The sequence below is a fragment of the Taeniopygia guttata genome, chromosome 18 (assembly GCF_048771995.1).
Source record: "Taeniopygia guttata chromosome 18, bTaeGut7.mat, whole genome shotgun sequence".
NCBI classification, from domain to species: Eukaryota; Metazoa; Chordata; class Aves; order Passeriformes; family Estrildidae; genus Taeniopygia; species Taeniopygia guttata.
Genome location: NC_133043.1, coordinates 9,368,289 through 9,384,392, shown reverse-complemented (window position 1 = coordinate 9,384,392; position 16,104 = coordinate 9,368,289). Strand labels below are relative to the sequence as shown.

The following is a 16,104-nucleotide window of genomic DNA, read 5'->3' as shown; positions in this document are numbered from 1 at the left end:
GCCCCAAAGGTTTTTCAAGATCAACAGGCAAAGGCAGGACCAAGCTGGGAGGGCAAGGTGGCAGTACCCTGGCACAGTGGAATTTGGAACAGCCCAGTGTGTGTGACCATGCTTCCCCAGATAGGGTGTCAGGCCTTGCTTGGGTTGGGCTCTTCATCATAATTAATTCCAGTGTAAGACATAATCAATGAGAAGAAATAAAGGTGGCTTAGCAAGCTCCAGCCCGTGGATGTGCTGCTGGTGCCTATAACCCTACCAGACCTGATTGGACCTGTGGTTCCCTCTTGTCCAGCATCCCATCACTGCTGTCCCTAACATTGCTCAGACACTTCAGGAGGAATTCCTGAGCCTTCTCCTAAGCTGAGGAGCCAGAGGTTGGTGGGGCTGGAAAGCAGGAGGCTGTGGCTTCCTGCAGAAGACAGGTTTATGGGGACAAATACAGCTCTTGGGTCTAAAGCTCACTGAACCTTTTCACCTCTGCAACTATGAATTTTTCAAGCCAAGAATGCACTGAGAGACCTGGCACCTCCATTTTACTGCTCCCAGCTGACTAGCAGAGGTATGAGCCATGTCCCTGTGAGGTCAGCACTAAGCAAAACTCAGTAAGGTGTTGTCCCTTCTTGGACCAAACAAGAAGGGGCTGTTGCCCCTTCTTTGGGACACCAAACCCATGCCAGGCAAACAAGCTGGGAGGGGTCTCTGCTTCTTTCCAAGAAAATCTAGTAAATTTGATCCCTAGCTCTATCAAAAGAGGCAAAACCCAACTGTTTTCTCAAAAGTCTTGGGGCTCTTGGGGCAGGGAAGGGAGGTGAGAGTCAGTAAGAAATTTGTGTATCAAAGAAACTCAGCTCAGTGGCCAGTGTATGTCATGTGCATTTCCAGCCTCTGCCAGGAGACTCTCAGATGCTGGAAGAGCCTTTAATTTAAACCAGGTGCCTCTGAAAGGAAAACACTCAGAAAGGAGAACTTGATTACTTTCCCTCAAGAAAAAAAAAAAAAAAAGTATAATAATGAGGGCAATGGTGCACGTTTCAGTGAACAATCATTCCTGGCACAACCCTCCGTGCTCCCAGCTGCCCACTCCAACCACAGAAACTGAAACCTTTGGTGGGTTGGAGGGAGGAGAGCCAGGCACAGCACCCAGCAAAGCAGCCCCAGGCTGGTCAAAATGCACCACAAACAGCTTTTGTTACCCTGAGCTGAGCATCAGCTCTCCCTCAAGCTGCTGAGAGCAGCAGAGGGGCAGCTGCAGCTCAGGAGTGATCCCTGCTGGGAAGCTGCCAGGGACAACACCAACAACTCCCCCAAACCCAGTGCTTGCCAAGCAGAGCCAGAAATAACAACAGAGAGACTCAGGAAAAGGGGACCTGCCTCCCCAGACCTACCCTGCAATGACAATGAAGAAGTCCAGGCGGTTCCATGTGTCTCCCAGGTAGCATTTCTTCCCAAAAATCCCCAGCGCAATCATTTTGATGATCATTTCCACAGCAAAGAAGGCAAAGATGAAGTCATCAAAGCTCTGCAAAAAAAAAAAAGGAAGGGAGGAGGGATGCTCCTGCACACTTGCACCAAGGGAGGGAATTAGAAACATGAGTCCAGGAAGGTCTCCTCTTGCATCTCTAAAAGCTGAGTGAAGAAGCTGTGCTGAGGGCAGCCCTGTGTCTTCCCCAGCCCAGATGGTCCAACAGCACCCATAGTGCCAGAATAATGGGACAAGGATATTTTGGGCTCTCCTTTCACTGACCTCTAGATGGTTGGCCTTCCCCAAGCACTCCAAGAAAGGTTTAGCTGGCCTGGGCTTTGCCTGACAGCACTGCACGTTCTCATCCGAGCACCAAAACCAGCATTTTTCAAGTGCTCACAGGGCAGCCAGCGCAGGCAGGACCTGACATCCTGGGACAGCACGGCTGGAGCCAGCCCAGTCCCTCCCTGCCCACATCCCCCTGGGGCCGTACCTGGAGGATCCTGCAGCGCGGCGAGTCGCAGGCGATGTCCTCGCAGGGGTGGAACATGCCCAGCGTCACGCAGTTGAGCAGGATCACCAGCATGCTGACCCTCTCAAACCATCTGCACACGCCCATCAAGGAGGCAACACACCCAGAGGTGCATCCAGGAGAAGAAACATCTGAACTGGAAAGCTTTTCCTGGTCTTTAAGGCCAGGAGCAGAGCAGCTTCCCTATGTTAGGCGTTCTCTGGGTTTACATGTTGAGCTACCTGTGTGTGTTCATCCCTCTGGCTGCCCTGGCAGTCTGGGACCCTGGCAGGGGTCAGGAACCCCCCTGGACAGAGCCCCCAGAGACACTGGCTGTGATCTCTGTCCATGGAAAAGAGTTTTCACTCTTACAGGGTGAATTACAAGCTCTGAGTGTTTGATATAAGTAATAATTAAGTGTGGCACGGGTGCAAAAGTAAAATTTTAGGATTCTAGATAAGGGGTCCAAAGGGGACAAGATGGAGGAAATTGGGTGTGCCTTGTCCTTTTCCTCCTTCTTCATGCCCTCCATGTTTCACTGTGGTGTTGGCATTTTTCTGTTGGTTCAGGCTGGGGACACACTGTCCAACGTAGGTGACAGATATTGGCACGTTATTGTAAATCCAGCACAGGTAGTTTGTGGTATTTAATGTTTGTACCATCCCACTGAGGGCAGAGCCCCACACGCTGCCCTGCAGGACAGAGCTGCGGCAGGGCAGCAGAACATGTTAGAGATAAACAGAATAAACAACCTTGAAACCAGCACAGACCAATTATGGCTTCTGCTTTGGCAGCGGGGCTGAAAGACAGAGATTTTATACAATCTAGGAATCATCAATACCTCAGATTCCGATACTCCCCATGCTGCCATCAGTGGCTACAGCTGATGTGAAAACCACTCTAAAATGGAAGTTGCATGGCAAGAGTGCTGAGTGCTGACGTGATGGATTAAAACATTTAATTAAATGAGCGATATCAACTTTTAGAAAAAAACTAAAAAACCCCACACCATTAATTTCCTCTCCTGGCGCTTTACAGAAAAGCACTTTAACATTACAAATTCTATTAACCATGTCCCAGCTTATCCCAGGGGTGCTTCCCCAAAGCCACTGCTTAAACTTTCATTCCCAACCCAAATCAAGACTGTCAAACCCATTAATGAACAGCCTAAAAGCCTTTAAGTGAGGGCCAGCAGAGCCCATTCCGTACCCTGCCTCCTGCCTCTCAGAGCAATTCTGAAAGAGCTGAACTGCTGCAGCAGATGTGGGATGCACTTTTGGGGCAGAATAGAGTGTGCTGCTGCAGCACATCCCCTTAGGGATGGCTCAAACCTGGTACCCACTCCCTGCATCCTTCTGGGAGCATTTCCAGGAGCACAGAGATGGGAAATCCAGGCACTGGTTCAGTGTGGTGCTGGGGTTATCTTCCAGCCTAGCACGAAAAACACCCTCTCGACTGCCAGAACCCACAGACAGTGGGGCCATGCTCCTGCCTGAGTGCCAGCAGCAGCTTCTGTGCTCCAGGAAAATAAGCATGGCCCTTGTCAGACGAGAGTTTTCACTGCAACACAGCAGCGGGGGGTGTCGAGGAGCCCGTGCTGTAGCGTTATCTGCCTGGGGAGGCTGAAGGTGAGGATGATTCAGCAGGTGCCTCCCCACCCTGCACACAGGCCTGGGGCTGGCAGCTCCTGCCACCCATCCTGGGCCAATTCCTGCAACATCACACGGGGCTGAGTCACGGTTTGGTTCGCAACAATCTGGATCTTAACTGGGAGAAATGTTTACAGGATATTGGGATTGACATTCCAACTGTCAGGGTGAGGCTATGGGCTGGATTATTTAGCCTAAATATAGTCCTGTGGGGGCAGGCATGGAGGGCAGCCAGAAGAAGGGGCAGCTCCTGAAGGGAATCCCCAGCCTGGGGGTGTGGGATCCCCCAGCAGAACCAGCCATGCCCAGGGCTCTGCCAGCAAGGAGCTGCAAAGCCCTGGGGAACATAAAGAATTAAAAGAAACCCTGTATGATCCCAAAGGGGTGACAGAAGGAACGTCACCTTCGTGGGCTGTGCGTGCAGGGGAGTGAGGATGTCCCAGGACACCTGGGTTGGTTGGGTCAGAACCTGCAGAGACAGATGGACAAGTCCCAAGATCCATTCAAATTCTTCCATGGCAGTGCACAAGAGCCTTCACTGGGTGTGGATCTCCTCCACACACTCCATCCCAGCTGAGGGTGCTTTTGCCCCTGGGGGACTACAAATTCCTGGGCAAGCAGAGACGGGCACACAACCATGGTGGGCATCAGCTTGGAGCCTCTCTGACCTCACCTCCCTGTCCAGGACCCAGCACAGCCCTAGAGCTCAGCCAGGGCAGCTGAGCAGAGCCGAGCCCACCACAGCCCCAGTCTGGCACAGAGGGATGAGCAAAGGCTGAAATGGAAGAGCACAGGATGGCACCAAAGACACCCTCCCTGTCCTTCCCTGGCATGCCACAGTCTGCATCATCCTCAGCTGCCCCTCAGTACTCATTAGAGTGCTGGCACTGGCACCAGTGACTGATTGCAAGTGGAGGGAAGCCAGGAGAGTGCAGCCCCCCAAGACACCACAACCTGCCCCACATAGGGCACCAGCTGTGGCCAGCAGGGAGATTTGGGGACCAGCACCACATCTGTACCTCCAAGAGGGTCCCCACGGTACAGCCAGCAGCCCCTACCTGCCCAAAGGCCAAACCTCCCACCTGGGCACAGCCATGGCCTCCCCGTGCTGCCCACCAGGGCTGTGGGGAAGGTCCCCCCATCCTGTCCTGTCCCCCCACATCCCCACTTGTCTTGCAGGAACAAACATCTGCAGGCAGGAAAACAGCCTGGAGAGGGGGGAGGACCGAGGGAGCAGGAGGGGGTGTTTATTTGCTGAGGTTTTTTACCCCAAATTTAACTGCAGACCACTTATCAGCACATTTCTCCCTGGAGCACACACATTTCAGTCCAACATAGCGCTTCACCCTGATTAAATATTCCTGGGACAGGCACCCCAGCAGTGCCAAGGGCAGTATGTTAATGTGCAGCTGATAGATCAGAAGGTTGGGGGGGTGTTATTTTTTCCCCCTTCTTTTTTTTTTCCAGCTGAATGAAGATTCGAGCTCTTTCTTCTGCTAATGGGATTTTCAGAGACACACAAAGTGCTGCTGGCTATGGCTTTGTACCGACCCTCCTTTGAGCAAGAGGCTGACAAAGGGAAACTCTTCAATTAGCAAAAGCAGAAGGTGCTTTTTTGAATGCCTCTCCCTGCTGCAGGGCAGGCAGGGAAGGGGCAGATCAGCTGTGGGGAAGCATCAGAGATAGTGTTGGTCCCTGGCCAGCAGTTCAGGTGAGGAGGAGAATATTTGAAAGCAGGGGCAGAGGTGGCATTGCCACCACCCAGTGTCCCACTGAGCCCACAGCCCTCACTGCCTGAGATAAATAAACAGAGCTGGCCTTCAGGGTCCTGCCCCCTCCTCACACCAAGCAGGGCTGATAGTTAAAAGAAAAAGGATTAATAATGGGGTTCATGGCCACACAGCAGGTGATCACCCCATCCACCCCACTTAACGGGTGTCAGAAAGTCACCACTTTAAATGGTCACCTCTCATCCCAGAGTATTCTTTAAAATCCACATTTTTACACTCAACGTGCTCAAGGCAGGCAGCCAAAATCCTCACAGATTCTTTTCAACTAAAAAAAAATCTGTTTCTGCCACACAGAAATTTGCAGTAACACTTCTGTTGTAATCTGACTCTTAAAATTCATAAGATAGAGAGAACAAAAGAAAAAAAGAAGGAAAATGTCCAGAAGTCACTGACTTGTTACCAAAGGAGCCCTTTCACAGAGCAAGAGCCCTCAGCTCCTTCCCACCACCAGTGCTCCCAGTGCCACGTGCCCACAATTCACAGACCTGACCTTTTGTAATTAAGAGGCAAGAGTCCCAGATTCAATTAGCCAGCACTACCCAGCCTAATATAATCAAAAGAGAAAGATATTGCATTATGCTTGCTATGATTTGGTTGCAGAAGTTTGGATGCAATCCGCCAGGGAGTGAATGAAATTGGGATCTGTTGCCCAGAGGCAGCAGGGAGCAGGTGAGATGCTCTGCCCAGCTGCATCCCGGACTCTCTCCAAGGAGCTGCAGCACTTGCACTGGTCCTGGGGGCTTTGGCTTGGGGGTGAGCAGAGCAGGCACCCCAAAGATGGGGATCCCTTTCCCTGGGGAAGTGCCACTGGCTGAGCCAAGTACAGAGGGGAGCATTTGGTGATGCTCTACAGGGACACACACTCTTCTGTAGGATTAATATTTATTTCTTCCCTTGACGCTTTGCTGTTCCCAAGTAGCTCCCACCATTCCCCCTCTCTCTGCCTTCCTGACCCCTCTCCCGCTCTCCAGCGAAGCAGCAGCTCCCAGGACAGCTGCCACCTCTCCGAGGACACGTGCTGCCATCGTGGGAAGTGGGGGGACACCCCTCCATCCCCCCAAGCCCAGCGCTGCGATGGGAGCAGGGCTCCCTGGGCAAGGGGAGGCAGCCCTGCAGCACCAGGGGCAATGAAACTCCACCACAGCAATGCACGAAACCTCTGGAGCCAGGCAGGTGACACTGGGCTCTCCTTGCTGCCTGGTTTTTAGAGCAAGGAGTTGTTTCGACCCAGGACCAAGTGCCCCATCAGCACCCACAGCCATCGCTCCTGTGCCAGGAGGAGCCCGCGCTCACTGGCACAGCAGCTGGGATTTGACAAATGTGTGGAAAGTGCTGGCAAGGCCTGGAAATTTTTGTGCAAATGTGATATGAAAATTGGGTTGAAATGACAGCCTTCCCCTGCAGTGTCACCAAGTCCCACCAGCTTAGGAGTGACACCGGGATAAGCTGCAGACGTTAATGAGAGTGGAGTTTTAGGCTTCATTCATATCATCAATTCCAGAAATAGCCCCTTTGACAGAAGCATAATGGCACTTCCAGGGCCTGGCCTTTGTGGGGGGTGGGAGAGGCAGGGACTGAAATCCTAAAACATTAATTTAGGCCGTTTGCAAGGGAAGTTAAAAGTCCTCAGAATTAATCTGCCTCGCAGATGGAAATAATAACCCCTTCCCAGCTTTGCCTCTGACTGCACCAAGCCAACAGGAAACAGCTCTTCATGTCATGCCCAGTTAAAGGTTATAGGATTCCCATCACAGTCCTGGACATTTAATTAGATTTTTTTTTTTTCCCTACCACATTCCTTCCAAAGCAAGACTGGCCTCTGTATTTTGCTTTTAGCATTTGCAGGAAGCATTTCCACCTCTGTGGATGCAACAATGCCAGAGGTGCTCTCAAATTCTCTCTATCCAGTGAATGCACTTCCCTGACCTGCAGCCAGGCTCTGGCAGGGATTTGCCCCCAGTGTCATTGTAACGTGGTCTCTACCCTACAGCTTTGCCCTCCCAGATGCTTTTCCAGCCTGCTCCCACCTTCCCTCTGAGGGACACACGCTCAGGCTGAAGCAGGGAAGATGCTGCAGGGTTCACAGCCCTTCCTGCAGCATCACAGCACCACAGCAGCAGCAGCCCTGCTTTTCCCTGGCAGGATGGAAGAGCCACTGCAGGCACGGCAGCCCTGGCATGCTGATGGCACACGTGTGATGGAGCACTTTCCTCCTGCCCTGTGGTCTGCAGGGATTTGTGCCAGGCAAGCCCCATCACCAGGGCATTCCTGGAAAGCAAAGCTCAGAGGCTCCTCCAGTGAGGTTGCACAAAGGGGTTTAAAAATTCAAGCACTGCTCAGAGAGTGTTTCCATTTCCACCGTGTGGCAGTCTGCCCCATCGCAGGTCACTGCAGCTGGCAGGCTGAGGACACACTGCCAGGAGCTGGCATGACCCCACTGAGCCTGGCATATCCCATCCACTGGCACAGAGCTGGGGAGAAGCCAGGCAGGAGCATCCCTGCCTCATCCCTGCTCTGCAGCTCCTCAGAACCACTTCCCTCCCAGTGCAGACAGACACAGGAGGTTCTTTTAATTCAAGCAGCTTCACAATTAAACCTGAGAAACCAAAACCAGGGCGATTGTTCATGGCAGTGTTTTTGGAAATGGCATCTCTAATTCATTTTGGCTTGCAGATGTTCAAAGGGATGCACTGCTGGCTGCTTCCCTCTGCCACGAAAGGCAGCGCTCTGCTCCCATCCTGGCGAGACCACGGAGTCCCCAGTGGCCCCATAACACAGAAAAGGGACTGTAAAGCCCAAAAGTGGAGGCAAAGGGGGATTTCAGGGAGCAATCATCTTATCATTCTTTTCCCAAGGACTTGGAATCAGCGCTGTCAGCTGCAGGCAGAGATGCTCTCCTCTCTCCTCTGCCTGTGAGATGCAGCCACCTCTGAAGGGAGAGGTAGGATTTGCTCAGCAGTGTGGAGGAGCTCTGTTCATCCACCCAAGTGATGAGGCAAAGAATGATGCCATATTTAGAGGGGATGGGAAGTGACAAAAAAGGTTGTTTAGTAAAAAAAAAAAAAAAAATGAAGCCCTGATTAGGTTCTTATTTGTCTTACAGCTTCAGTATTGTTTCCTGGTAACCTTTTAGATTTCTACTTTAAGGGCTTTTTTTTCCAGCAACCAAAAGGGTTTAAAATCTTATTGCTTAAAGAGAGAAAAAAAAATGAAGATAAAAAAAATCCTGCGAGCTGAGTGACTTGCATAATCTCCAAACTTCAGGAGCTGGAGCTTTTAAGAAAAGCCCTACATACCACTCGCAATTAACTCCTGAGCTGGGAGGGCTCAGCTGCTGGCAGCCTGGCTCTGGGACCAGCATCTGCAAGGATGGGTGCTTCAATAAAATAAATATAATATCATATATCATATATAATATATCATATATCAATCATATATCATATATCATATATCATATAGCATACAGCATATAGCATATAGCATATCATATATCATATATATCATATCATATCACATAAAGTAATAAAATGTCCAGCAGGAGCACTTTAGGCTACATTTATTTTGGCTTCTCATCCCAATCCTTCCCTCCTCCTCATGCCTGTCTCAGCACCAAGAGCAGTGGCCAAAACAGCCCAAAATGAACTGGTGCAAAGGGTCAGTGCATGGCTCCAGCCCTGGTCCAGCAGGATGGATCAGGTGGGAGCCCCATGGAGTTCACCAGCTCTTCCACCAGCCAAAACCATGTGCTGAGACCCCAACTCCCACTGCTCTGCATCTCCTGGGGAGGAGGGCAGAAGAGAAGAAGTTCACGTGAAGCCTCGCTTGCCCAAACCAAGCTCCACAGAAGCTTCAACTTCCCCCTAAACTCCCTCTCCCAACAGTTTGGCACCTTCAGCTAACATTTGGGTGGCTCAGGGACAGGCACTCCTCCCATTCATCCCACCAGAGTGGGGCTGCAGAGGTGGGAGCACGTCCCCATCCTCTACCCAGACCTGTCCCTCCCAGCTCCCAGATCAGCTCTGCACCAGCACCACCGCCTGTGGCACAGACAGGGGATGGGCTCACACATGGCACTAACAAAGATGTTGTCATGAACAGTAAAATCCTTCCTAATGGCCACATCCTCCACAGGGAAACTGTGGTTATAAGTTAAAACACTCTCAATATGCCAAAGCCACTGCTGAGGCTCAATAACTTATTTAAGACCTTTTCCCCCACCACGCCTTATAAAGTGCACAGTGGATGGACACTAAACCCTCACATATATATATTTAAACTCACTCAGTGTAAATGTCCCCTAATAGCACCTGTCCCTAAAGCTCAGCAGTGCCAGCTGCTCTCCAGGACACATCCCCAACCCTCAGCAGTGCCACCCCCTCCCAGTGCACACACCCAGCCATGCTCCAGGACACAGCAAACCCAGGGAAATGCTGCAGCACCTGCAGGAGCATTTCCCCTGCTGCTTACACAGAGCAGCACCTCATGCAGAGCTGCCAGAGGCATCTCTCCCTCACTAAGGCACCCCGGATATTTGGGATACTATTACGTTTCTGCCACCTGTGATTCTGCTTGCTGCTACACTCAAAGACAAAAACCATTATGCAAGGCTGCCTGAACAAGTTGCAGTGAAATCTTTGTAACATCCTACACCGACACATAGTTGGGATATGTCACATATTTGTCTTATTTTGTTCCTTCTTTGTCCTTTTTTAGTCTCCTTCTACTTTTTCCCCCTTGGAAGTACGCTGGTTCCCATGGAAACAGTGATGTTATGGGTATGGACAGAGCTCCAGTGACGTCCACAAGTTCAGTATAAAAGCAGATTTATGTAAGAGTTGGTGAAATGAAGGAATTGAAGGGATGGCTCTGCATGGCCACACATGTGGCATCAGGGCTGCCGTGCCAAGGAGGTTGTGCTGGTCAGACAAGTTCCCACTGGAGGGGGAAAGAATGACAGGACAGGGAAGAGGAGTTCCCAGACTCAGGGAAAGATGGCTGAGGATAAAACTAGTCCTAAGCATATATATATGTATGAATTTTAAATCTGTGTTTATTATTTATATTTTAATATTGATGTATTTCCTTCAAGACCATCTCTCATTCTCTGCTGCTGGCACAGAGGGTAGATGAGATCCAGGGTACCAGCCCTGGGAGCAGAAACTCTCCTGCCTGCACCCACTGGGAGCTGCAGGAGCACAGCCTGATCCTTGCTGCTGGCCCAGCCCTGGGATGGAGGCCCTGGCTGGCAGGGAAGGAGATCCCCTCTGAGCCAGACCTGCCTCCAGCTGGAAGGGGATCATTGTCAGGAGGCTCCTGCAGGCTTCAAAGCCTGAGCAAATCAGGCACATTTCCTCTTTTTCGCAAACCTGTGATTTAAATCCCTTCCTAGGGCAGCGTACAGATGGAGGGAATGTCTCTCCTCCTCCTCCTCCTCCTCCTCCTCCTCCTCTGCCATCAGTCCCCAAGGAAGAAGCCTGAACAGCTTCCAAAATGAGGCATTGCCATGCCCAGAGACATGCCACCTTGAGCCCCCACTTCCCACAGAGGCTTGGCTGGCAGGCACCACGCTGCACGGAGCCAAGCCCTCCAAATATCAGTGTATGAATACAGCCAGGGAAGCCACAGGCTGATTGCATCCCAGGGACGTGCTGGGGAGAACAAGCCTGTGCTAATTGTCCTGGCAGCTCCTCTGCTTCCCTCACCATCCCTCACTCTCTGCTCCCACCAACACTGGGCGAACCCTCTTTGGCCAGGAAAACTCCGTGCCCACACCTGCAGAGCCAAAATATTCCTTGTGAAGCCAAAATATTCCCTGTGAAGATTAGCACCCTGCTTGTCACAGGTGAAACAGTGCCTCCCTCCACAGACCTCTCCCCTGGGGACCACTCTTCCTCCCCCATCCCACTGGAGGATGCAGCCCTCCGAGCCCCCAAACTCCCACTGAAACCAAATCCCAGCCTGTTAAATATACACAAAGTGCATGAAAGATTCATCCAGGGAGGAGAAAGGGCAGGGCAGGATCACCACCACCTCTGCTGATTAATCCAGCACACCCCTAATCACCCAGACAAGTGGATGGCAGGATGGCAGCGAGTGAGGACCACAAACCCTGGTGACCATGGGGAGAGACAGCAATTACAGCTGGTCTGCATGTTCCCTGCAGCAATCCCAGCTGGATCTTGGGCACAGGGAAAGGGAATTCTCTCTGCTGACTGAGGGCCAGGGGAAAGCTCAGAGGAAGAGCTCTTGGTGAGCAAGCTAAACAAACAACCCCATTTCCATCCCAGACACATGACCTGCTTCTACCCTGCCCCAGCCTTCCACTCAGCCCATCCCCATTCATCCAGAGTCACTGGGAAAGGGATGCTCACGTGCAGCCTGTGACAGACAGGGAAATCATGGCACAGGGCAGGATCCTGGCAGGGAACCCTCCTGGAGAGGCAGAGCACCTGAAACACAGCATCACCCTCATCCAAAAAACCTCACACTGCCAGACCCACAGAGTCATCACCAAGAAGTCCCAAAAGGCAAATAGGTGTGGGAATGCAGGGCTTCCCTCTGGCTGCCCTGGCAGGTCTGGGACCCTGGCAGGGGTCAGGAACCCCCCTGGACAGAGCCCCCAGAGACACTGGCTGTGATCTCTGTCCATGGAAAAGAGTTTTCAATCTTACAGGATGAATTACAAGCTCCGAGTGTTGGATATAAGTAAAAATTAAGTGTGGCACGGGTGCAAAAGTAAAATTTTAGGATTCTAGATAAGGGGTGCAAAGGGGACAAGATGGAGGAAATTGGGTGTGCCTTGTCCTTTTTCTCCTTCTTCATGCCCTCCATGTTTCACTGTGGTGTTGGCATTTTTCTGTTGGTTCAGGCTGGGGACACACTGTCCAACGGAGGTGACAGATATTGGCACTTTATTGTAAATCCAGCACAGGTAGTTTGTGGTATTTAATGTTTGTACCATCCCACTGAGGGCAGAGCCCCACACGCTGCCCTGCAGGACAGAGCTGTGGCAGGGCAGCAGAACATGTTAGAGATAAACAGAATAAACAACCTTGAAACAGCACAGACCAATTATGGCTTCTGCTTTGGCAGCGGGGCTGACAGACAGAGACTTTTACAATCTTGGAATCATCAATACCCACAGATTCCAACAAATAGGAATGAGAACATTCCACAGCACCTTCCACCCCACCCTCTTTCACCAAGCAGGATAAAGTGCCCACTGCACTGAGGCAAACACCTTCCAGGACCCCCAGAGAAGCTCAGGCTTTGGGGTTTGTCCATTTGTACTCTCCAAATGGGCAGTGTGGGGCTTGGGGCAGGAAAAAGGGAGACAGGAGGAGAAGCAGAGTCCTGGCTGCAGTGGCTCCAGGGGAGCCAGAAGCACCCAGCTCTTGGCCACATCTGCTGCAGCTGTGCCCTTCGTGTCCCCAGCAGAGTATTTTGATTGCAGAAGGGTACAAGCTCAAAGTCCCTAAGGAAACCTGGCCAAGCCTTACAAAAAGCTCAGAGGACAAATCCAAGGACAAACCCAGAATTATTTTAAGCCTATGGAACAAGCCATGGCAGAAGGGCTGGAGGGCCCCTTAGCATCACTTCTGAAGGGTCCAAACAGCTGAAAGCAGAGCTGGGGGACACAGACCCCATGTCCCCACACCTTCTCCTTTCCCCTTCGCTGCTGCCCTGGCCTGGGGGGTCCCCAGGAGTTTCTGAGGGCATGGCCTGACCTGCTGTGATGGGAGGGTGGCTGGGAGAGCCTCCTTTGAGGAAACCTTGCTCTGGCAGCTGGGCATGACCCGGGGAGAACCAAGCCCTTCTCACTTACTGGTTGGCATCAGCCAATGCCAGGTACAACTTTCCATTCAGAGTGTTGCTGGAGAAATTCAGCTTTGGGGCCACTCAAACCACCCACCCATTTTTGTGTAAATTTTCTTACCCGGCTGCAAGTTGCAGGAAAAAGAATATTAAAGAAATTATGTTTACAAAGTCTGAACATGATAATGATTTTCCAAATGGCCTGCTAAAGTGTTTCGTTTAGAAACTGAGCCAATGTTTCCTTTCTAAAAAAAAAAAAAATCAATGTAAAATACAATATTTTGTTGCAGGTTAAGTACTAATTAGACTGGAACCATCTTACACACTTTGGGTTTTGAAGTCTATGATCAATACAAGTAAGAAAAATAGCTGTTTTCAGTGAAAGCAACAGAGAGCTTTCACAATGGAGATGAGTAGCAAGGAGGGAATTCTGCAGGGGGGGAAGTGGAGGTCAAGGCCACCCCAGCCCACAATCCCTGCCTTTTTCCCTGCATGGAAGAGGCTACAGCCAGTCTGTGGCTTCACTGGGAGATGCTGGTGCCCCTGACTCAGTTTTTGAGGTGTGTACAAGGAACACTCGTCTGCAGGAACAGAAAAATCCTGACAGCACATCAAAACCCCACAGTGCCTAAAATCCACACCAGGCTTGTGTGGAACGAGCAGGAGCTGGAAGCTGCTCGCCCCAGGGCTGAGCCACCGTGGACAGCAGGAGCTGGGGCTCAGCAGAGTTGGGGTTTGGTCTAACTGAACCCTGCAGGCAAATCCATGGCAGGAACTCATGGATTAGCACCCTGCTTGCAGGGAAGAAGGAGTGAGGTGGCAGAGGAAGGAAGAAGCAGGAGGAAAGGGTTGGGATGGTGCTCAGTATGGGAGCCACGCTCTGCTGTGGCATTTGTGTGGCCACAGGGGATGCCACCCAAAACACCTCCCAGCCTCACACACCCACAGCTGCAGCCAGGGCAAACAGGACTAGACCAGATTAAAAGCAGGATTCACCCCACATGCTCCAGCCCAAACCTTGGCCTGCACTCAGATGTGATGTCCACACACATGCCACATCCCACTGCCCCAAAAACAAAGGTAGATGTGGCACGAGAAGCAGCAGAGGCTCCACTGCAGGGCTTGCATGATGGATGTTAGATGAAATATCTGAAGTCTTAGAAAAGATGACAAAAGCAGCTATTTTGTAAAAGTTAAGGTGCATCCTATGGAATCTGCTTGCAGGGATGGCACTGCTCCTGGTTTCCTCTGCCCAGGCAAGGACAGCTGCTAGAGAGGGGCACAGAGTCCACCATGTCCTCTACTCCTGCAATCCCCTCCCGGCACCCTGCTTGATGTTAGTGGTACTCCAAGTGTGATTCCAGTATTCTCAGGGGAAACAGACCAGTCCAGCCTCCCCTCCAGGCAAGGAAAACCAAGGAGGAGGATGAAGCTTCCCACCTTCCCAGCAGGCAGGGCTCCAGAGCTTGCTGGGGTTTGGGGCATGGCAGCACTTTGATGCTTTCAGCTCCCTGACAGCGCCTGGGAGTCTCCTTGCAGAGATGGGAAGTGGGACAGACAGGGAGCAGGGCGAGCACAGGGCTGGCAGCAAAGGGGACAAGATGGGACACGGCACCAGGGATGCTCATCCTGCTCCCAGCATTTGAAGATCTCTCTGGGTATCCCAAATGTGCTGCTACCACAGGGAGGGGGCTTTTCTTCCCAAGGATCAGGTAGAGAAGCTTGCCAGGGTGCAGGGATAGGCACCCTGTCAGGTAGCACCCACTGGGCTGAGGGGTGCAGGAGACTCGAAGGGAGAACCATTCCAGTGCTGCCACCCCGCAGTGGCACTGGCAGGTATCAGGCCAGTGCCCTCCTGCTGACATGACTCAAGTAGGAATTTATTAAACACAAAATACCCTATTTAATTAGTGTCAGGCTTCCACAGCAGCTCACAATAGCCAGGAAGCTCAGCGAGAGGATGGCACATCATCTGTAATGCCTTGAAAGGGCTCTGGCAGCAGCCAGGGACCAGCTCTGACCCCAGTGGCTCCTCCTGTGCTGGCAGCTCTGACAGTGTGGTGTGACAGAGTTAAAACTCTACAAAGGGAAATGGCCACTGCCACCTCCTAAAGCCTGTCACCTGTGTCAAAACCTGGCATTTAAAATGGATTTATTCCATTCATTCATTCCTGCAGAATAAGTCCTGGCACCTGCTGGGCGCCCACTGCCCTAGGAGCTTCTTGGGGTTGGAAAGAAATCAGGCAGAGAGATCCTGGCAGCTGCAAAGGCTCCATTTCCACATCCCTTCCACGGCTCATCTTTACTGAGATAACTGGGAACAAGGTTGGTTTGAGCACGTTTGGGTGGAAATTGTCACTTTGGGGGTCTTTATCCTGCCAAGGGGGACTGGGCACCTTTGGTGCAGATGTCCTGACCCTCATCATCAGCAACTGCTGGGCTGGGACAGAGGTGAGAAACATTCCTGGCACTCAGCCCCCAGTAAGAAGCAATTCATCCTTTTCTTTCCAAAACCTTCACTAGACCCTAATTCTGCAGCTTCTGGCCCTGCACACTGCTGTGTCCTGGAACAGCCCCAGGCTGCTCTGGATAAGCCTCACTCAAGGCATTTGGTCACTTCAAGAACCTTAAACCAAATGATTTCTGATGCTTTTGATCTCCCAAAAATCTTCATGAAAAATGTACACAACTCCCCAGGTTCCCAATCTCCTGCACATCATCTGAGCCTCTTTCACTTTGGCTTAGGAAAAGCAACAAGGACAACCTGTGGTATTCCAAAATATCCTTGGAGCTGTTCAGTCACAGCCCATTCAATTGCCTTCTCACTGGGAACCCAAGGCCAGCACCACTTGCTTTGGAGCTCAGTGGGGACCAACC

General features: G+C 51.5%; 1 protein-coding gene across 20 annotated transcripts in view; it reads right to left on the bottom strand.

The window, feature by feature from the left end:
* CACNA1G (calcium voltage-gated channel subunit alpha1 G) overlaps positions 1–16,104 on the bottom strand; it is a 143,164-nt gene that overhangs the window by 94,255 nt on the left and 32,805 nt on the right. For all 20 annotated transcript variants that reach the window (XM_030287712.4, XM_030287713.4, XM_030287696.4 and 17 more), the window contains exons 2-3: positions 1,956–2,067; positions 1,386–1,519 (exon numbers count right to left, since the gene is read on the bottom strand). In XM_030287712.4, coding sequence (XP_030143572.4) covers positions 1,386–1,519; positions 1,956–2,067 — 246 coding nt within the window. The remainder of the gene's footprint in view (positions 1–1,385; positions 1,520–1,955; positions 2,068–16,104) is intronic.